The sequence below is a fragment of the Rana temporaria genome, chromosome 11, assembly GCF_905171775.1.
Source record: "Rana temporaria chromosome 11, aRanTem1.1, whole genome shotgun sequence".
Taxonomy (NCBI): Eukaryota; Metazoa; Chordata; class Amphibia; order Anura; family Ranidae; genus Rana; species Rana temporaria.
The window spans coordinates 55,606,543-55,629,903 of NC_053499.1; the positions used below are offsets into that span (position 1 = coordinate 55,606,543).

Genomic DNA, 23,361 nt, shown 5'->3' on the forward strand with positions numbered 1-23,361 from the left:
AGGAGGTGTGCTTGTGTAATCCCAGGAAGTGACCAGGCAGGAGCTTCAGCTGCCCACAGTTAAAATGGTCGCAGCCAGATTCAGTGGAGGGGGATTTCTGCAGCATATTTGGCAAGTACAGAATCACAGTATATATAAAAAAAAAGTGGTTGGAGGGAAGCTTTAGAATGGCAAAGATGTTTTTATTACAAGATATGTGAGGAAACTGTAGTTCCTCTTTAAGGGATTTCCTTGGGGACCCCCAGGTCACCAAAACTAGTGTCCCTATTGGAAGATTTCCCCTCTATTACTTTTCTGGGGACAACCCAACACTTTTTTTTACTTTTAATGATAATGGTAAACAGGACAAATGGAGAGGGTGAATCTGCTTAATGGGGGCACATATAGCAAAAAAAAAAAAAACCCACACTATCCAAAACTAAAAAAAAAAGTTTGCCTTTAGTTATACTTTAATAATATAAACAGCCTGATGTGGAATGGCGATTCAATTATTTTACTGTGAACAATTTCCAATGCCTCATCCAGTTTACAACTCTAGGAAAAGTCCCCATTTATTTCATGTTTCAGTCTGGTCTTACCATGTTGGAGTGCGCCCTACGGGGCATTTTTTCACTGGTGTACAAATACAGAAACTTGTTGATGTGGGATGAAGCCAGCCTATCTCTGATCTCCAGCTCCTGGACTATAAACACTTGACGTGCAAGAGGGACTTCTGTGCCCTCCCCTGCGTGGAGCTTCTCTAGCCCTGCGCTGGAGGGTGCCGGGTATGATTCATGTTGGAAACTCACCTAGAAAAATCAAATTGTATTGACATTTGCTGGTTATGCAAACATTTCAAATCTTACAATTCTTAATTGCAAAACAAAAAAATTTAAAAATATATGCCAAGATAAACACAGAACGATTAAGCAGTTAACAAAAATACTTTCTGGCTTATATAAAGCAGTCTTGATTGTCTTCCCATCCGGTGAGCTCTGCCATGGAACTAGCACAACATCTAAAAGTCGTTCAGATTTACCATCTGCTATGACAGACAACAGTTGTCCTGACAGAAGAGGTGAAAAGTGGATCACATTGTAACTTTCAGCAACCTACAGCAGTCAGAACAAGAAACCCTTACTAATTGTCTGCGATGGGATAATGTACTTTGCCTTACCAAAATTACTGTTACATAGGTATATAGTTGGTAGGGTTAAATAAAGGCACCAGCCCCTTCGAGGTCAACCTATGTGGTATGGTTGTATAAGTGTGTATGTATTTATGTCTCTACCATTTCTCATATGTCTACTGCAGTGGTTCTCAACCTGGAGGTCGGGACCCCCTCGGGGGTCGAAATACGATTTGCCAGGGGTCACCAAACCCCTGGCTGTTCTTGAATCACGCACCACTCTCCCAGCCTTTTCACGGCCGCCCACTCAGCCTATTCGCAGCTGCCCTGTTCACGGCATGGATGGGGGCAGAGACTAAAGGTCAGCTGACTGGTGAGGAATGTCAAGTGGGAGGGGCTGGAGGAGACCCTATTTCCTGATTTCAGCATAGGGGTCACTGCTGTGAGACACTACGAAGCCAGAGACACAGTGAGTAACATTGCCTGTGATTATATTTGCCATTAAAAGTCCTCACTACAGTTCTCAGATCAGCAGATTTAATCAAGAACACCTAAATGGAATGATCATAACTCCCCCAGCACTGCTACTCTTCCCATTCCCCCCACCCCCTCAACAAGGAGTAATAAAAATAATAAAAATAGAGAAGACATGGAAGGGAGAGGATAGAGGGGGAGGAACAAAGAAAAAGGGAGAGAAAGAACAAGAAAGATGACTAGAGAGAGAGATGGGGGGGGGGGGGGAGGAATTTAGGATAGAGAGAGATAAAAGGTAAAGAAAGGAGAACAAAGAGAGTGGTACATCCTAAAATGTGGAGTGAAAGAGATTTGGGAAGCGCTAAAAAGTCTTGGGTGCTGACTACCCATGCTACGAAAATAATTTTACTGTTCGGGGTCCCCACAACTTGGGAAATGTTATCAAGGGGTCACGGCACTAGGACGGTTGAGAACCACTGGTCTACTGCATTCACTAAGATGCATATTGGAGAGTTCTTTAAAATTATGGATACTTCCCACTGACGCCACCTATTGTGGAAGGAAGTTCCACATCCTTATAGGTCTAACAGTAAAGAACTCCCTATGCAGTTTAAGGTTAACTGCACTGTAAAATATTGATTAGCCCCAACATTATACATTGTATTGTTCAAAAAGGTAGATTAAACCAGTGCAGTGGCGTTACTATAGCCAGAGTAGATCGCTAAACTGCTAAAGAGTCCAACAGCAAAGAGGGTCCAACACTGTCTGGCTACATAGTAATTTATGCAGTTAACAAGTGAATTTAGAAAATACATTTGGATAAAAAGAATATAGTTTGGGAGACTACACCATTGCTAAGAAAGTAAATAGCATTTTGCATTACTAGAAGGATATGGGTTCACAGAATACAAAGCATTCTGTGAACAGGCAAGGGGAGAGGAGGGCCAAAAAACAACCAGGATAGCTGCTGTGTTGGAGATCCTCAAGTATATTGTTGGAGCATCGAAGTACAACAAAATCTATACTTATTGGCATTAATGAAGTTATAAATTGTAAAGAACAGGTAGTAATCTAAGAACTCTTGAGATATAACTATTTGCAACACTGCATATTTAGTTTTTAAAACAAATCCATCCAAAAATAAAGAAAATGTATTTAACCCAACACAATACTATAATCTCTCTCAATCATTTCTAATTAAAAAGTGATAATATCAAAAAAATATAAAAAAGAAAAATTTAAAATATCTTGTGATGTGAGACCACACCAACACATAAAGGAGTGGGTAACTGAACACACATAAACATCTACTTCAGTTTGTAAATATATCTATATCAAACCAGAAAACACAAAAAAGTGTCCCAAAATATAATGCAGAAAAAAGAAAAAAAAAAGTGTCCGGGACGTCCAACAACAAAACGTACGTGGGGTGAGCTGTTGCAGGCATCATTAACACGCTACACTGTATATCTGCTTGTGGGATTGTAAGTTTCTAGACAAACACATATAACCTATGCCTGTTTTACCAGTGGTGGGAGACACTTAAATGCGAGTGCTATGTGGTTTAATAAAATGAGAAACTTTTTTTAAAGGATTTTATGCTATGCTGCGCTTCTCTTTTATTTTGGGCTATACTTCTCTGGAGAAATCGATTATATAGAAGCGGAGGAAAGTCGGGAGTGGCTGTTTTTTTAAAGTGCAGACCATTGTGCCTTGAAAAGGAAACTACCTGTTGGATGTCATGATTAATTACAACCGATATAATCTGAGATCATCCATCACAAATTTCACCATGTTCCTCATCACCAGCCACTAACTTCAATGAGTGATCTTGATCATAGGTGGTGGAGATACATTACTTGGCATGGTGTTTATATTATGAAGAATTTGCTACTTACACTTGTGGAAGTGAAGTTTCATTGACCTCCTTTTTTGATACATATTGTTATTTTTGACACTTAATACTTTTTAATTTAATGGTTTTCTTTTTTTAGGCATATATATATATATATTTTGCCTCCAACAACTCACCCTATGTACGTTTCGTTGTTAGACATCCTCACGGACACATTTTGTGTTTTGGTTTGATAAAGATATATTCATAGACTTAAGCAGATGTTTATGTGGGTTCAGTTACCCACTCTTTTATCACGTGTTGGTGTGGTCGCACATCACAAAATATTTTTCATTATCACATTTTTTAGACATTATTATCACGGTTACATTAGAAATTATAGGATTGTGTTGGGTAAAAATTCCTTTTATTTTTGGATGGATTCATTTAACAAACACCTGGGCACAGCGCTGTCTTTTTTCACTTTTTTTCCCATGTTGAGATTTCTCAATCAGGTAGCAGCAGGACAGGATTAATGAAGTAGTATCACCTTGGTGCAGTCTAACCCTATTTTTTTATCTATTCTATTATAGCGGACTCCTATGACAGTAGTTTCTCAGCAGGATCTCAGCTTGAAGATACCCTTTGCCAACCTGATTTCCACTACTACTAAACACAATCACTGACCCAGTGAGCAGTGGTGGGCTTTTAATTGGTATCAAATAGCTAATCACTATGATAACCTACAAATCATTGATTTATTATCACCATAAAGACCTGGGGCCCCAAGAAGAACACTTACTTTGGTCAACTGGATCTCCATTAATATGTCATGAATCCTGCCACTTCCTCCTTGGGTCCTCCATGTGTTCTGTGGGCGATTGGTAACAGAAGATCGGGAAGGGGAACCACGGGCATTTGTCATGCTTGCTCTTGACCTACCAGATCCAACGAGAAAAAAAGCAAACAATGTAATAAAATACATTTGCACACAAATAACAGTTTCTACAACTCAGATTACTGGAAATTTACATTTCGATTTGGCAAGGTGGAGCAGCAAGAAATAAGACTCTGTAAATATTAAAGCGGTATTAAACCCAAAAGCAAACATTTATTATTAACTTGCCAGTTCTAAGATGTGATGGGTGCATTAATTTTATTTTTTCTTCTATTTAACCTAGTGGTCCCGTTAGTAGTTGTTTTTCAAAAGAACCAGCTCTCCAGTAGAATGTATCAGTTACTGAGATAAGACAAACCGTTTAACACTGGCATGGGTGCGTACAATGATCGGCTTTTAAGTACAACCTTTATCCCCAAAAAAAAACGGTTTACCGTAACTGCTTTATAAAGAATTAGCTGGAGTTTGGCTTCAATGTGTTAGTGTATCTAAATATACTAGTACATAAAACAATCCCCTCCCCCCAGACTAACAATGCTGCTATCCAAAGGTGCCTCTTTTCTCATTCATCCAGAGGGGGCATTCCAATATAGAACTGGCCAATTCACCAGGTGAAAAAAAAGGGAAAAAAGCAAAAGGAGGATTGATGAGCTGAAATATATATAAAAATGTTGTTTTGGATTTATGATCGCTTTAAATTTGATGTGAACCCGATTCATGAAATTTGACACATATCTGTAGTGTTTTCTTATCTCTCTTCAAAGCACTAAGTCCCATGTCTTTCTGCTGTTTCGTTGCTCTGATATCAGCATAAGTTCTGACAATTTCTCTGTCAACCAAGATAAAACCAGCCTGAATGTGTTGAGGGAGGTTTCTGGAAATAGATTAGCAGAGAGCTCGACTTGTTACAGCACAGTGCTGCAAGTCCCTACCTATGTGGAGGGGGGGTGTGTGCGCCTTTCCTCCAATCAGCTTTCATCACTGTATGCCAAGAATCCACTCCCAGTGCAGAACAGGAAGAGAAAATCTCTATCACAATGTGCACTTCCTAAAGAATATAGCAAGCTGAAGACAGCAGATATACATGCAAAACTTTTGTAGAACTAGTTTCATCCCTGTGTATCGTCTGAGGGGGTTTTCTTCACTGGCTATAGGAGAGGGTTTACATCCACTTTAATTTTCTCACAAATTGCTTGCTGCTCCAGGGATCTGTCTATAGCTGAAGAAACAAGCTCAGGAAAATGCAATATTATGAATTCCTGTGTGATAAAAGAATCAAATCACATCCGCTAAGCATAATAAAAGTTTCAGGATTCTGTACACGCATGGACTGTGCAAAAACTGGAACTTTTGTGAACATTTGTTAAAGTACGCTAACTAACTTTGGCTACAGAGTTTTGTATTAATATTTAGGTGGCTGTAGAAAGTTAAAAGCCTATATTGTAAACAATTATCTCTGAAAGTGTATGTCGGCCCTAACCAACTTCTCTTATTTCTTCTGTTAAATATACCATATTTTATATTGGTTCGATAGGTGCAAAAAAAAATCCAGTTCATCTTATTAGAAACTCAGGAGTTGTGCACACTTCCTATGTTGTATCAAGGAACCTAATCAGCCCTCCCAGTTCTTGGACTACAGAACAATTAGTCTCTATTATGTGGGGATGAAAAGACAGAAAGAGCGTAATAATTTGGCAAACGTCTGGGTAGAGTCAACATGATTTCATGTAAATTTAGTCCACAAAATCCTGTGTTGTCAGTCCAAAACATGAAATTGGGAGCTGAATGTATTTATTGACCACTGTGGCTTTTATTTTTTTCCTCTACAAGAAGAAAAAAAGAATGAAAACGTTGAAAAAAATAAAATTGTTTTCTTAATTTCTGTTATCCAACTTTGCAAAGAAATACCGTATTTATACACACACACTTTTTCTCCCTGAAAATAGGGGGGAAATCAAGGGTGCGTGTTATACGCTGATAGCGTACCTCGGAGATGGAGGGGGAAGAGCGCCGCCGGAATCACCGAGCCATCATGTCTTGTTTACTCGGCTCTGACATCACACACACGTCCCGCCTCCGCCACTGACATTGGACCAGTGTTCTGTCAATCACAATAGCTGGTCCAGTGGCGATGGCGGAGGCGGGACTGTGTATGTGACTGCCGACCAAGAGCCGAGTACTGTAAACAGAAGATGACAGCTCGGTGATTTTGGTGGTGCTCGTCTCCCTCCTGATTTCCTGCACTGCATGAGAGATGGTAAGTCTGCAGATAGGCATCAGGCTGCATTGGATGGGGGCAGATCAGGCTGCAGATGGGCACAGAGGCTGCATTGGATGGGCGCAGATCAGGTTGCAGATGGGCACAGAGGCTGCATTGGATGGGCGCAGATCAGGCTGCAGATGGGCACAGAGGCTGCAGATGGGCATCAGGCTGCATTGGATCGGCGCAGATCAGGCTGCAGATGGGCACAGAGGCTGCACTGAGGCTTCAGATGGGCATCAGGCTGCATTGGATGTCCGCAGATCAGGCTGCAGCTGGGCACAGAGGCTGCAGATGGGCATCAGGCTGCATTGAGGCTGCAGATGGACACTAATCAGGCTGCAATGATTGGCACTGACCATTATTTTGCTTTAAAGTGGTTTATTTGAAAAAAAAAAAAACTTTTTTCCTGAAATGTTCCTCTTAAATTAGGGTGTGTGTTATACGCCGGCGCGTGTTATACGCCGATAAATACAGTAATCATTCTTCATAAATGTAGGTCCTAAGGTTTTAGTATTAAAATGGAGTAAAGTCAAATGACATACAGTAGCTACAGCTTCCTGGTAAACATCTTTATCATTCTTTCTTGTTCGTCATTCCTATAGAAACATCATGAGGGTGCAGCTTGGCCATTACCTTTACTTAAATCTGAATGGCTGCAATAAGAGATGGCATACGCTCCCTCAAACAAATATAATATAGCAGCCATACATCTTCCTTTAACTAAAAGAAGCCTGGCGTGAAATGTAGACATTACAGAGCTTTTTATAGAAATGCCAATTGCCGGGTTCCCATGCTGGGCCTCTTGCTTTGATAATTTGAATCTCTGATCTGGAACATGTATAAGGAATTTCCAAACTTCATACTTGCTTTGGGTCAGTGAAAATATGAAAGCCCTTAGGACAGTATAACAACTGCCATTATTGGAAGTAGATTAATAGGGCAGCTGCACATCCACCTGGAATTTATCTCATGACAGGTTTCCTTTACGCAGCTGGCATGTGTTTTAACACACCTGCATCCTGATTTTCCAGTTTTGGGAGGCGAATAAATTAAAGCTGAAAGTTAACTGAAGCAAAGGAAATACCCAGTTCAACATGTCAGCCAATCTGTTGCCAACCAAATTATCCTAACAGTTTGCATTACAAACACGCGTTGCCCTTTCCTGTGCTCCTTGCTGTGACGGCCAGTTATAGGTGGGGGCAGTGGCCAGTTGTTTGTTAATAATGTAATATTGATGAGGGGACACACGGGACACCATTGCTGCCATTGTGCTATGTGCTGGGTGTCCAGTGTGCCCCTGTGCCTTTAAAGAAGGACTGGGCTACATCCAGGTTCACCTGCCCTCTATCTATCCATTAGAATGCACATGCTTCCACTGTGGATGCTCTCATAAAATTTACAAGGGTTAGGACTGCAGAAATATTGGGGTGCCTTAGAGCGGCTCTGCAGCTTGCGCATGTATTTGCAAATGTGTGCCAACGAAACCCCTGTTTTTAAACACAAACTGTTAGACAGAATAATTTGGTTTGTAGCAGATTGGCTGTCGAGTTGAGCTGAGAATTTTCTTTGGTTTTGTTTTGCATGCGTCGCCCTTCCATGTGCTCCTTGCTGTGAAGGCCAGTTATAGGTGGGCACAGTGGCAAGTTTGTTGTACGTTAACGGAGCCTAAACTACAGCTGATATTTCAAGATTCACATGCAGCATCCTCAAGGTACCTGGATCTACTCCTTGCTTTTAAGCAGTTAAAAAAAAGAAGGCTTGTTTAGGTGTACAGTGGTCACGTCCGTAAACAGATTGTTCTGCATTGTCCTCACCTTGGTGACTGTGCCCTGGCAGAGTTGGGCCGACTGCTGCCAAAATCCTTTCCTCCATACAAGTGCCACACCACAGAGATCTCTCTCAGTACTATACGGGTTTCTGGCACAGGGAATTTAGCTGGAGGTTTTAGCAAGTCAGTGCTGCCAATAGGTCTAGAAAAATGTCCATCCTTCACCCAAATTGGGCTGTCCACTAGCTTTCTTACCACCGGCTCTCCATCTTTTGGCTGAAAGGTAGAATACAACATTATGCATTAAAATACAACATTATGCATAAAAACACAACATTGTTTTTATCCAGAAAACTACACATTCTGTAACCAAAATGGGCACTTGTGCATACTGAAGTATCGGATGGTTTTCTATGCAAGCATGTTTCAATTAGCCTCTGACCAAAACATCTTCAGAGACTAGTATGCTCAGCTTTGTCAAGTATGAAACAAAAGTGTATGTTAAAGAAAAAGGGAGTGTTCTTAGCACAGGCTTATCAAAATGAGAGAACAACAGTCGGTGTCACAAAATGTGTGGACAAAAAACATTGTTATTAAGGTCATTGTGACCCGTAAAAACGTGAAGCACCGTTCAAAGTGGCATACATTACCGCTCTGGTGATCCACTACTCTCAAGGGTGCTGGGGTATGAGATGCTCATTCAGTAAGCATGCTGTCAATGGAGTGTGAGGGGCGCACAACCTCAGCTCACGTGAAATAATCTGCTTTGCTTCTATGGTTTTCCCTAATAATCATATAGTGTGAAGATGCGCACAACCTCAGCTCAATATGAAATATTAGGCCACGACTACTCATGCACTTCCGGCCCTTTTGGATGCTGTCCTTGCTGGGCTTCTGGCCACCTCAGCTCCCCTAGGGGGTCTCCGATCTGCCGTGCCACTGTCAGGACCTGGGCTTGAACCTGGGACATCATCTGTGTCTGGCATTGTCTCTTCCCACTGAGCTATCTGGGACGCTGGACAGCTCCCTGTCTGATCTGCTGGATAAACCTATCTGATCCATTAGACTACTCTGCTTGGTGTCTTGATTGCCTTGAACCTTGAACCCCCTTGCTCCTCCCATGAACTTCCTATATAAGCCTTGTCTCAGCACTTCCTCTTTGCCAGGCTATTGTGCCTTCCTAGCCAGTGCCTTTGCGATTTGTCTGCTCTGCTGCTATTTGTACCTGCAACCACCCGTGTTTGACCCTTGGCCTGTTCCTGGACTACTCTACTGCCTGATCCCAATCTGCAACCACCCGTGTTTGACCCTCAGCCTGTTCCTGGAATACTCTTCTGCCTGATCCCAATCTGCAACCACCTGTGTTTGACCCTCGGCCTGTTCTTTGACTATTCTTCTGCCTGATCCCAACCTGCAGCCACTCGTGATTGATCCCTTGGCTTGTTTACTGACCACGCTGCTGTTTCATCCTTGTCTGCTCATCCGCTACTTTACCCCGGCTTGCTCACACCCTGGTGGGGCAAACTTGAGGACCGCGACCTGGTACTAGCTTGCAGCTAAATCCATCTCCACCATCAGGAGCTCTGGGGAAAACCAGCTAGTACTTAGACTCCGCACCTCAGGTGAGCCCGCGTCATCTGCCAGAAGTGACTGTCTGTACACCTGTCTTCAACTGCTATAGATACTGGCCTCTGAGCCTGATTGTGACAGCCACACTCATCATATAGCTACGTTTGTAAGTACTTTAGACTGTGGGGCATTTTATCGGTTCAATATTGAATTTTACGTCTCATCACAATCCCCCCCCCTTTTTTCTTATAGATATTTCTACGTTCATTTTTTAAGACACGTGCATGCTCTTGAAGTTTGGATCAAACAATGAAACGTAGCGCTATCTAATGCTATGTACTTACCATACCTTTTATACGTGCATTATGCATATCAACTACCTATTTTTTATGTGATTACTTGTTTCTACTACATGCCAACTTCTTTATTATCTATCTATATATATATTTTACACATACACATTTATTAACTGTATTGATTCCATTATGCATCATGTTTGTTACCTTGTACTAGAATATTGTCATCATTAATAAACAATTTTTGTATATCTATGTGCTTCATTTAAAGTCCCACCGCCCCTTTTCCCCATTTTAATTTAGACAAGGATGGAGGCACTGGACCTTACCAGGTCACGGCCTCACATAATGCCCCAAATTGTTATTTTTCTTTTCTTCATACTCGTGCATTTCGCCTTGCCCTTGAGGCTTCATGACCACGTCTAGGGATCTAGGGATGTGAAACACATCATGGAGCGTGGCCTAGAAGATGTCAAAACTTGGGGCGCTTCTCACCATTTCACATTGAGCTGAGGTTGTGCGCATCTTCATACTACATGATTATTAGGGAGAACCACAGAAGCAAGGCAGATAATCAAATCCAACAGAGGCTGTGGAGAAATTGGTGAAAGATCATCTGATAGACGATCAAGAGAAACGTGGAAGAAGACTAGCAGGAAGTTAGAAGAAAAAAGCCTCCAAAGCTGGCCATACACCGTCCAAATTCCGGTCAGTTCCTGTGGAACCAAACAAAATTTACTTGGTGGGGGGTCCTCTGGTTGAAAACTCAAAGTAGTGGTAAAAAATTGTCAGTTGAACAATGGCTGCATCCAATCAGATGCAGATGCTGTGCAGGTATTTTGACAGTCAGTGGAGCAAAAAAGAAAGAGGAGCAAGAAACAGTTTGCTCAAAAACTGTAAAGAAGGTCAAAGACCAGTATTATCAGGCATATGCATTCTGGTTTGCTCAAAGAATTTAAACAAACACTAATCTACACATTGATACCTACCGGCACTCCAATTCCAGGTGCATCAAGGATACAGAAATCATCTGTGTCTGTCAGCTCACTGTCCCCACTTGTGTCTGATGCTGCAAGACTTTCCTGTGAAATCCGTGAATCAGGGGGTGGGGGAGATGGGGCAATGATATCAGTTCTGGTTTCTAATGCAGCTTCCTCAGGGAAGAGGTACACAGACACTGGGGAATTCTGACGAAGAAAAGGTTCACCTTAAATAAAAAAATGAAATGTTATGTTACATATGAGATAAAGAAATCTTTATTCACCGCGTGGGAACTGCAACTATTTACAGCTGGTAACATACCTGATTCTGAGTGATCTCTGCCATTCCTTCCTGTATCTATAAGAGCATCTGTTAAGTCTCCCTGGTTGATCTGAGCAGTCTCTGCAGGCAAGCATGGAGGTAGTGAGGATGGACCTTCTGGAGGCTGTAACAAAGAAAAATATGTACTGAACAACACAGAAACAAAAATATGCACCGAGCAATCATCTGCTACAGTTGTAGGAATAACAGGCAAAATACAGTATGTACAAGTAGTATACTTTTTATACAGCCAATGAAAACTATATAACAGCAGCACTGTCTGTCACTGTGAAAGTGAGAAGCCAAGAGACTGTAGTCAGGCATGGCTCCTGTGTGGGACCAGTGCTGCTGGGACAGGAAATGAAGCAGACATGCTGTGGGTGGGAGCCCAGGACAGGGCTGCTGCTTCAGGTGCTGAGGCAGATTCAAAAATAGGACTAAAAGACACCAACAAGAGGAAAACACAAAGGACTTGTATGTCAAGGTATGTTTGTGTAAAGGAATAGACAGGCCACTTTCCTTCTGGAAGTGGAATCTGAGAGAAAGTGTGTGTGTGTGTGTGTGTGTGTGTGTGTGTGTGTGTGTGTGTGTGTGTGTGTGTGTGTGTGTGTGTGTGTGTGTGTGTGTGTGTATATATATATATATATATATATATATATATATATATATATATATATATATACACACACACATATACATATACACACACACACACACGAATTATATATATATATATATATATATATATATATATATATATATATATATTACACATACACACAACGTATATACAGTACTGTGCAAAAGTTTAAGGCAGGTGTGAAAAAATGCTGTAAAGTGCTTGAACCACAGTGCTGCAATCACAGAAGCTGCGAGAAGTCATTATGCTCTATAGCAGTCATTGGTTATACCACACAACACGCTGGAGAGAGGGCAGAATGTGTACTCTATCCATCTCCCTGCAGGCCAAACCATTGGGAAAACATAATTTGTGAGATCAGAGCACACTGGTTCACACTGACATCTGCCAACCGCTGGGGGTGTCAATGTAAAATTAATGACACCCCCAGATCGGTTGGCAGATCGCAGTGCGAACTGTGAAGTGGTGCAAGAATCTGATTATGGAGGTGTAAACACCCATGCGATCCGATTCCAGTGCGGACCAAAAAAAGGCTCCTGCACCATTTTGGTGCGAATGTGATTTCAGCCTTACAGCATGTATGGCTGAATTTGGTCACACAGACATCGCATGTGATCTGCACAGCAATGCAGTGCGAATCACATGCAATGTTTGTGATCGCACAAGTGTGAACCCAACCTGTATATATTTAAAGAAGAACTAGAGGCAAAAAGCTAAATACACAGATACATTACATATAAGTGAGCTGTTTAATTTGTCAAATAAATTGTGTTTTACACTGCTTTACCACACAGCACAGCCCTGCTAGACAAGGGGGGAAACCTGATTTTTTTTCTCTTCTGTGTTTTATCAACAGGTCCCTCTCCGCATGTTAGGACTGTTCAGTAAAAGGAGAAATAGCAGACGGATAAGCTCATCTGTCACCCTCAGCATGCTCCTTGCACTACAGCACAACTGACTGGCACTTGTCCTGCACAACTAATAGACTCCCTGACGCTTTTCCCTCAGTCTAAGTTCTACTGTATAGGAACAGCAAAGGCACAATATCAAGTCACATTGACGTATTTACACTGCTTGCATTTTAATTGTAATAATGATACATTCACTTGCATGTTTCATTTCTGCAGGGAGTTCAGGTTTAAAGCAGAACTCTTGAATTTACAATATATATATATATATATATATATATATATATATATATATATATATATATATATATATATATATATATATATATATATATATATATATATATATATATATATTATACATACATATACACACACACATACGGTAAAACCTTGGTTTGAGAGCGTTTTGCAAGACAAGCAAAATGTTTTAATAAATTTTGCCATGATATACAAGCGATGCCTTGATATAAGAGTAGCGTCATGTCACAACTGAGTATATAAAAGGAGAGAGGAGCCTCTAAGTGCAGCAATATAGTTACAATTAATGAAGGTACAACATTTAGCAACTTATTGCTACACTTAGAGGCGCCTCTCTTCTCTTTTATACCCTGTAAAAAAAAATGCTTTGATATACACGTGCTTTGGATTACAAGCAACAAATTATGCTCACAAACCAAGGTTTATATATATATATATATATATATATATATATATAATTTTTAATTTATTAATAAAAAAGAGGGGAGGGATAAACAAAAAAAAAGTAGCTGGATTTCTTCTTTAGGTTCAATAGTTTTATTGACATTTTTTAAGATGAGAACAAAAGTAAAAAAAACAAAAGACAAGGTGCATATAGATAAAATAAGACAAACAATACATTCCAGCACCGAAGTATACAATCATGTAAACCTTACGCTAAAAACATACGCTAACATAGTGCCCAAATTTGTATATGTAACCATAACTGCCCAGGCACACACTCAGCAGCCATACCATGTGACTGTATACTGCACCAGAGTGAAAAAAAGCCCCGAGACCCTCAATCCCCCGGGAGCCCCAAAGGGAACACACTGCATCCCAGGAGACCCTGGATTTCTTCTTTAATGAAGAAGAAAGAGTAGAGGGTGTATAAAAGGTACTTTGTTTTACAATATTTCTTCACATAAACATGTATTTTATATTTAGTGGCTGGAAACAAAAGTTGCCTTGTAGTTAAGGTCACACATTGTTAGTTATTCCATTTATCAGGAATTTCCTCCACCAGTGAAAAATATCAACCTCCCTTATCTATTCCAGGGGGAGCTTTTTATTTTCCGGTTTCAGTCTGCACTCCCTAAAAATCAAGAGCTGAATGAGAAATTCTATTACCTAAAATTAGGAAGAAACTCAAACACATGAATTAACATTTAAAGTAGAACTATAGGCAAAACCTTTTTTTTCCCATTTTGGATAGATTACGGAGGGTTATCCCCTGTCAGATTTCATTATGCCATCTGTGTTCCATTGCAGAGATTTCCCTTCACTTCCTTCCCATAGTCAAACAGGAAGTGAGAGAAAATCCCTGCAAATTAAAGAGGAAGTAAACCCTGATGGGTTTTACTTCCTCTATTTCCCTGCAAAGGTAAAGCATAATGGGCTACTATGCATCACACATAGTAGCCCATTATGTGTCACTTACCTGAAACCAAAGCCTGTAATGTCACTGATGTCCCCGCCGGCTGGAAGCGTCTATCTTCAGCCCTCTTTCTTCAGGGTGCCGCGGACTCCTGCTCTGTGACTGTCCGGAGTCGCGGGGACGTTAATCTCGCACGGGAGCTGCCAGTCACGGCATGACCCCATCTAGAAACAGCACAATGTGCCCTTTCCAAAGTGCGCATGCCCCAAATACATTGGTGCATGTGCAGAAGAAATCAGCGTACGGGGACAATGAAAATATCTTTCCAGCACCTACAGGTAAGCCTTAATATAGGCTTACCTGTAGGTGAAAGTGGTTGTACAGGATGTACAACCACTTTAAGGGAATTGCTTGGGCCCCCTCAGGTCACCAGAACTAGTGTCCCCATTGGAAGATTTATTACCATTACTTTTCTGGGGACAACCCAAAATTAGGGATTTTTTTTACTTTCTGTCAATGATAATGGTAACCAGGACAAAAAGTTTAGTTATACTTTAAGACTGCAAGTGGACATAAAAGTAGTATATTTAAATCAAGAACATTTAAATACCGTATTTATCGGCGTATACCGCGCACTTTTTTGCCCTGAAAATCAGGGCAAAATCGTGGGTGCGCGGTATACGCCGATACCCGCTTTCCCGCGCCGAGTTTTGAATACTGTGCCGACATATACCGAGCGCAGTACACTCGGGTGCAGAAGGACGCCGGACCCGACGAAGAGGACACCCGAAGCCGCAGAAGGACGCCGGACCCGACAAAGAGGACACCCGAAGCAGCAGACGAACGCCGGACCCGACGAGGCCACTGATGGACGCCGCGCAAGACATCAAAACTGTAAGTACAAAAAAAAATTTTTTCCACAGGATTGGGGGCAACTTTAGGGATGCGCGGTATACGCGGGAGCACGTTATACCGCGATAAATACGGTATTTAATATTTGTAAAGTATAGGCTTAATTCATGGATGTCAATTCATTTGTAATTTTGTTTAGCCAACCATGTCTCAAGGCAGACCCGGGTCCTCCAATTCCTATGCAGCTGCAGCACAGCTTAGTTAAAAATTCCCTTTCAGCCTGCTGAGTGGAGAAGGACCAGCAGCAAACAGTGGAGTTCCCTCTCTGCTCACTCCTCCTCTGATCAGCACATGTGCTCTATAACACAGCCTGACTGGCTCAGAGCACTGACCCACCTGTTCTCACTCTGTATGCTGCTGAACAGGGAATTACAGGAAGTTATGAAAAAGTATTTAAAGTGACACTAAACTCTGGTTTAAAAAAAAAATGACCATTACAATAGGGATGTCCCAAAGTACTGAATATGAAGGGAGGAGAGGTCCAAACAACTAAACTAGAACAGGCAAAAAAAACCTCACTAAGCAAACTGCCAAATTTGCTGACCAAAGGTGGTTGGAACATCCATGTGCACAAAGCAAGGTCCATAAAGACATGGATGAGCGAGTTTGGGGTGGAGGAACCTGACTGGCATGCATAGAGTCTTGACCTTAACCCGATAGAATACCTTTGGGATAAATTAGAGCGGAGACTGTGAGCCAGGCCTTCTCGTTCAACATCAGCGCCTGACCTTACAAATGCGTCTCTGGAAAAATGGTCAAACATTCCCATAGACACACTCCTAAACCTTGTGGACAGCCTTCCTGAGAAAAATGTAAGCGGTTATAGCTGCAAAGGGTGGGCCAACTCAACATTGAACCCTACAGACTAAGACTGGGATGTCATTAAAGTTCATGTGTGTGTAATGGCAGGTGTCCTGATACTTTTGGTAATATAAGGTGTATACATACAGCAGACTTTACCATCTTTTGTCCAATATTTCTCATCAAAATCAACAGTTCTATTCAATCTTTTTCTTTTTATAACAGATGATATTTCAGCTATCTTGTCTAGGAAGCCCTAAGAGGATGTACACACTTCAGTCCCCATCCGATGTATTAGACAGTGTGTAAAATGATAGCACTTAATATATCACTTCCACTACTGCACTGTGTCATCTCTGCATGTCAGATGTGGCTAGTTAAAAGTAATTGTAAGCAATGGCTGACAGAAGATTTGCTGCTCCTTATTATTCTCAAGACTTCCACCATGGTACAGACAGGAAAGAAAAACGACTTGGCAGAGAGAAAGAATTTTAAATGAAGACAGGTGCTGGAGATTTTACTACCATGACATCACCATGAACCACTAATCATTCCCAGCGGAGATTATAAATGTATGACATCATCAATGGCCAATGATCGCTTCCAGTAAAAAACCCATAACGCTTAGCCTTTTAAGAAACACAGTACCTGCTGCACCCTCTTGGCAGTAGCAGAAGGTGATTATCAGCAAAGGTCCAAGCCGATCAATGCCTTCATTTACATAGTTACATATTTAGTCAGGTTGAAAAAAAAGACACAAGTCCATCCAGTTCAACCACAAAAAAAATTAAACAAACAAAAAAAAACACACAATACAATCCCATACACCCAACTCCATACCCACAGTTGATCCAGAGGAAGGCAAAAAAACCCAGCAGAGCATGATCCAATTTGCTACAGCGGGGGAAGAAAATCCTTCCTGATCCCCCGAGAGGCAATCGGATTAAAGTGCCACCAGCTGCCACGCTTGGAGATATTAGTTACATTCACAAATATATTGTTTCATTTATTTCACATGCTTACCTGAGAACATTAAAAAGGTACACTACACTAGAGTTGAAACTGCAAACAGCTATAGTGATGCATACTGTAGCCAGTCCTTAGATTTGAGTTCCATAGCGTTAAGCAGTGTTATCCCTATGTGTCAATGTAGACTATAATAAGCTATTCGTGTTTTTTTTAACTTCAGCGTCTAGGAGCAGAAAACAATGGTAGTGTTTTTTTCAGCAGAACAAAATGCTGAATGCTCCTAGACGCCTCGAAAAAACGACTAAAACGTTCCTAACAGCTTTTTTTAAAGCCTTTTTTCCCCCCCCGACGTGTACCAACGCTAAAAAAATGCTAATGCTTCTAAAAGCTACTAAAACGCTACTACAAGTTGGAACAAAAATTGTGTTATAGCTGCTATCAAAAATGACTGTGTTCTCCTGGCGGAGACGGCCTAGCTACTAGCAAATATTGCGGCGTTCTCCCGGTGTGGACAACCGGGAGGGATTCCCCTATTAAAACTGAATGTTGATCAAGCGATATTCTTTCCTATAACCCGCGGTTGCAGGAAACAAAAATCACTCTGTCTATGACCAGATTTAGAAGAGAATTATTGCATAAAACCAGGTAATTCCAAGTGATTCACATACATTTTCTTGTCACTGTATATCTGACTGGGGTTCGGTTTTAATATGTGCAACAAAAACAGCTTATAGTGGTAGTAAACTCTGTTCTAACAATTGTACCTACAGGCAAGCCTAAATCGAGGCTTACCTGTAGGTACTGTGAACATCTCTCCTAAGCTAGCATGTGTTCTGAAGGTCCGACATACAGTGTCAGACCTTCAGAGCTTGTGCCGTAAACGGCGGCTCCAGCGTGCACACATGGGAGGACGCAAACCAAGAAGGAAGACCTGGGGAAGATGTCAGCCCTCTCAGCGGTGACAGCGCGGCGCTGTAAGGCTTTGTTATATATATTATATATATATATATATATATATATATATATACACACACATACATACACATACACACACATATACATATACATACACACACACACACACACACACACATACATACATACATACATACACACACACACACAGCCCTCAAATTTTCCACTTACCAAAATAGTTTCTGGCGAGGAGCTGGGCTGCCTGGGGGCGCGAGTACCGCAGGAATGCGGGGTTGATCGGGAGTCGTTCTCACATTGATTGGGGAAAACAGCATGCAGCAAGAGAAAAGCCACGGGATTACAGAGTGGATAGCCTGCTGTTACAGCTGAGTTTACATTACAATTTTCTCCGCTCGTGGCTACACACAGCCCCGCCTCCTGACCCCGTGCCTGTGATAGACAAAATGCCAGTCCAATGCTGGCACGTGTTCTGTCTATCACAGGCGTGGGGTTAGGAGGGCAGCGGGCTATATACTCTGTAACCCCGCGGCTTTTCTCTTGCATGCTCGCTTCCTTGTGATCATCCTCTTGTACAGGTGAGCTGAGGCTGCAATGGGGTCACAGTAAGCTGGGGCTGCAATGGGGTCACAGTGAGCTGAAGCTGCAATGGGGTCACAGTGAGCTGAGGCTGCAATGGGGTCACAGTGAGCTGAGGCTGCAATGGGGTCACAGTGAGCTGAGGCTGCAATGGGGTCACAGTGAGCTGAGGCTGCAATGGGGGCACACTGAGCTGAGGCTGCAATGGGGGCACACTGAGCTGAGGCTGCAATGGGGGCACACTGAGCTGAGGCTGCAATGGGGGCACACTTCCTGATTCTTCACCTAGGCAAGAATGACATAGTTCCTGACATGTCGACGACACATCCCAGAATGCAGTGTTTCAACATGAGATCTTATTTTTATCAGTACCCACTCCTACATCGGTAATGCTTGACTAGACGATGCGAACATCCTTTGTCCCACCCCCACCCCTCCCGCAGCCTCCTGGGACACATCACATGTCCCAAGAGGCTGGAGGACCATTCACCAAGTACTGCATGAGCTTGCACTTGTGCAGTAGGGAGGCAGCTGTGGTGTACAGTATCCAAGATGGTGGCACCAGACACCCACAGCGGCAAGAACTGGTTGTGGGAAGACAGTGCTGAACCCCAGTCACTGGTAAGTACAGTAAAACCTTGGACTGCAAGCATAATTTGTTCCGGAAGCATGCTTGTAATCCAAAGCAATTGTATATCAAAGCGAATTTTCCCATAAGAAATAATGGAAACTCAAAAATATTTGTTCCACAACCATTTATTCATAAATCTTTCCCTTTATAGTCCATATAAAAAGATTATAGAAATGTGATAAGTTGTGTAACCATAAAATGTCCATCTGCAAATGGCAGCCTCCACAAGAGGATTAGAAGCAAAATCCATCAGGAGCTACAGAGTATAAAAGAGAAGAGAGGCGCCTCTAAGTGTAGCAATATGGTTACATTTAATGAAGGTGCAACATTTAGCAACTCACATGGCTGATAATTGAAAAGAGGTTCATTTAAGTATGCAGGCATCTGGGGCAAAGTGATGCACATAGACCATCCTCCTCACCGCTGGCTCTCACTGACATCAGTCTGCAATTGTGACTGGGAAGACTACCCTGCAGTAGAGCAATCTGAAAGCGAGGCTTGATCCACTCATGGAAGAGACATCAATGGCGGTGAGGAGAATGGTCTATGTGGACAGCTTTATCTCGGATGCCTGCAAACTTAGATGTGCCTGTTTTAATCATCAACCATGTGAGTTGCTAAATGTTGTACCTTCATTAAATGTAACCATATTGCTACACTTAGAGGTGTCTCTCTTCTATTGTATACTCAGTTGTGACATGACTCTATTCTTAAATCAAGACATTGCTTGTATATCAAGTCAAAAGCTTGTCTTGCAAAACACTCTCAAACCAAGGTTTTACTGTACCTGATTTTTAAAAGTCAGCAGCTACAATTAGGAAAACTTTCCCTCTCTTTTCCCATACAGGGGCTAGCCCCACCCCTAGTACCGCCTTTTGAGATACCTTTTACTAAAGTGAAGGTTCTGGAGTGACCATCTCAGTCTCCTGACTTTTTATTATTGAGGTTAGGCATACACTCATTTCTACTCTTGTTCTCTACTAAAAACCTGAATATCCGGTATTTTGATTACATACATTATCATTACCCACAAAAACAGTATTGGTACCGATATATAGAAATGTATGTCTTTTGAACTATGCCAGCCTATAATTTAATATATCAATCTATGACCTCAATATCATTGAGCCACTCTGGGGAGATCTCAAACCTGCAATTCATGCAAGACAGCCCAAGAATTTGCAGGAACTGGAGGCTTTTTGCCAAGAGGAATGGGCAACTTTGCCATCTGGCAGCACAGTGGTGCAGTGAGTAGCACTTTCGCCTAGCAGCAAAAGGTTTGCTGGTTCGAATCCCAACCACGACACCATCTGCCTGGAGTTTGCATGTTCTCCCTGTGTCTGCGTGGGTTTCCTCCGGGTACTCCGGTTTCCTCCCACACTCCAAAGACATGCTGGTAGGTAAATTGGATCTCGTCCAAATTGGCCCAGTATATATGTACATATGTGTGTATGACTGTGTGTCCCTAGCGTGTCATGATCCTACGGGGCAAAAATGACCGCACCAGCCAAGCAGACACTGGCTGGAAAAAGCGCCCAGAGGCGATTCAGTTCGCATGCGTTGCGCTATACAAGTCATTCATTCATTCATCTGAGTCAACAAGGCCTATGATGAAAGGTACACCATTCCTACTGTGAAATACGGAGGTAGATCGCTGATGTTTTGGGGATGTGTGAGCTACAAAGACACAGGAAATTTGGTCAAAATTTTGGCAAGACGAATGCAGTATGTTATCAAAAAATACTGAAGGAACATTTGCATTCGTCAGCCAGGAAGCTGCGCATGGGATGTACTTGGACATTCCAACATGACAATGATCCAAAACACAAGGCCAAGTTGACCTGTCATTGGCTACAGTAGAATAAAGTGAAGGTTCTGGAGTGGCCATCTCAGTCTCATGACCTCAATATCATTGAGCCACTCTGGGGCGATCTCAAACGTGCAGTTCATGCAAGACAGGCCAAGAATTTACAGGAACTGGAGGCTTTTTGCCAAGAGGAATGGGCAGTTTTACCATCTGAGAAGATAAAGAGCCTCATCCACAAACAAATGCCACAAAAGACTTCAAGCTGTCATTGATGTTAAAGGGGGCAATACACGGTATTAAGAACTGTAAAGTTTTGATCAGGGTCATTTAGGTAGTTTCTGTTGTCATGATTTAAAAAGAGTAAAACACAGTTGATTGATAATAAATGGCTTCAGCAAAAACCCCAACCATGAGTGAAAGAAAAGTTTGTGTGTTATTCATCTCAAAAAAATGACCAAGAAATCATAAATTCTGCAGGGTATGTAAACTTATAAGCACAACTGTAAATCTGTATATTTTATACCTTGTAAAGCTCTGCTTTAACTTCAAATGATCCAATATTAATATTTGCACCAGAGCTGCAGCAGTCCACTTGTGATAGAAAGTAATTCCTCATGCACAGAACAGGGAGCCCTAAATGTCAGAGTGTTTATAACACTTAAAATGATACTGCTTGAAAGGAAGTGTTTGGATGATCAGAGCCAAAACACAGGAGGTTGAGGCAGCAAAACATAACAGTATGGAATTTGGGAGTTTGCGTACTCTTGATCTGGACACCTATCACGGAACTTATTATCTAAGGTTACATGAGGTTTTGTTACTGCATCAGAACACAAAACAGGATAATGGCTGAGATTAAACTGTGGAAGGCTCTAAACAGCTTAGGTCTCTCTCGCCAGGAAACATTGCATTAGGAATGTAGTAAAATTATTGGCACAAAGCTAAGAGAATACGGTGCCACTGCCCCTGGACAAGTTTAGTATACAGAACAGGAGATAACGGGGTTCTGTACAGGCTCTGGTCTCGCAGGGTGATGAAGGCAAACACGAGATTGCCAAGAAGGCTGAAACAGGCGATCATGCCCAGAGATTCATTCGCTATCGTCACACAACTGGGTGGGTCCATCCGTCCTTTGCTACTTTCTACAAAACTTATTTTAATGTTGAGGCCGAATTTATTTTAGTGTTTATTTTACAGGGTCTGGGTTTAAGGGCTTAGTTAAAATTTTCACATAAAAGGTAGGGTTTTCATTTGGGGGAATAAGTGTTAGGATCTCACTGTACAGGTTAATGATTGGGCTAAGAGAGTGGGCTTAAGTGTTAAGGATTAAGGAACAGGTTAACAATTAGGTTTTGGTGATTTATCAAGGACTCATTTTAGGCTAGGTTTTAGTCTCAGGTTCATTGTTGAAGTGACCCTGTGTGAAATTCAAAATGGCTAAGAGATGTATCTGTAAAAGAAGCAGAAGAGAGAAGCAGGATTTTACAGGATTTTTAGTCTTCTTTTGTAGCTACATTTCTTACGCCATTTTGCATTTCACAACAATGTTGCTATGAGGAACAAAATGCTAAAGTGGCATTAAACCCAAAAACAAAAATGTATTATATTGTGGATATTCAGTTTATCAGCATTTTTGAGCCACAAGCTTTTGTGGGGGTATAGTTTTGCAAAAAAAAAGCTAAAAAATGCAACAGCTGAAAAAAAGCGGAAAAATTCTACTGTAAAAATGTTGCAAAACTCATTCTACAGCTTATGTTACTGGCACTATATTATAACTTCCAGTGTGCACGTGGTCAGCTTTTATTCATTTATGTGAAACCTTGATGTCAAAAATGTGTCTACCCATCTAATTTTGCTAGTGCATCTAACAAAAAGGTGTCCAAATTACTCCTCCATTCAAAGCGAGGACACCCAAGAGTCAAATACTGCTTTTATTGTAAAGATGTATGTTTAGGGCTAAATGTTAGGGTGCCCCATTATTGGGCATTCATTTAGAATTTAAGTTAAATGTTGAAATTCAATCAGGGTCAAATGTTTGGGACATTTCACAA

The 23,361-nt window shown here is 41.6% G+C and overlaps 1 protein-coding gene across 2 annotated transcripts in view; it reads right to left on the reverse strand.

Annotated features, from left to right (window-relative positions):
• The window catches only part of ATG2A (autophagy related 2A), a 168,824-nt gene that overhangs the window by 29,034 nt on the left and 116,429 nt on the right, over positions 1-23,361 (reverse strand). For both annotated transcript variants that reach the window (XR_005744186.1, XM_040328557.1), the window contains exons 29-33: positions 11,513-11,636; positions 11,200-11,417; positions 8,392-8,621; positions 4,219-4,354; positions 579-788 (exon numbers count right to left, since the gene is read on the reverse strand). Coding sequence is in view for 1 of the 2 variants with exons in the window: in XM_040328557.1 (XP_040184491.1) it covers positions 579-788; positions 4,219-4,354; positions 8,392-8,621; positions 11,200-11,417; positions 11,513-11,636 (918 nt within the window). In the remaining variant the exon portion in view is untranslated. The remainder of the gene's footprint in view (positions 1-578; positions 789-4,218; positions 4,355-8,391; positions 8,622-11,199; positions 11,418-11,512; positions 11,637-23,361) is intronic.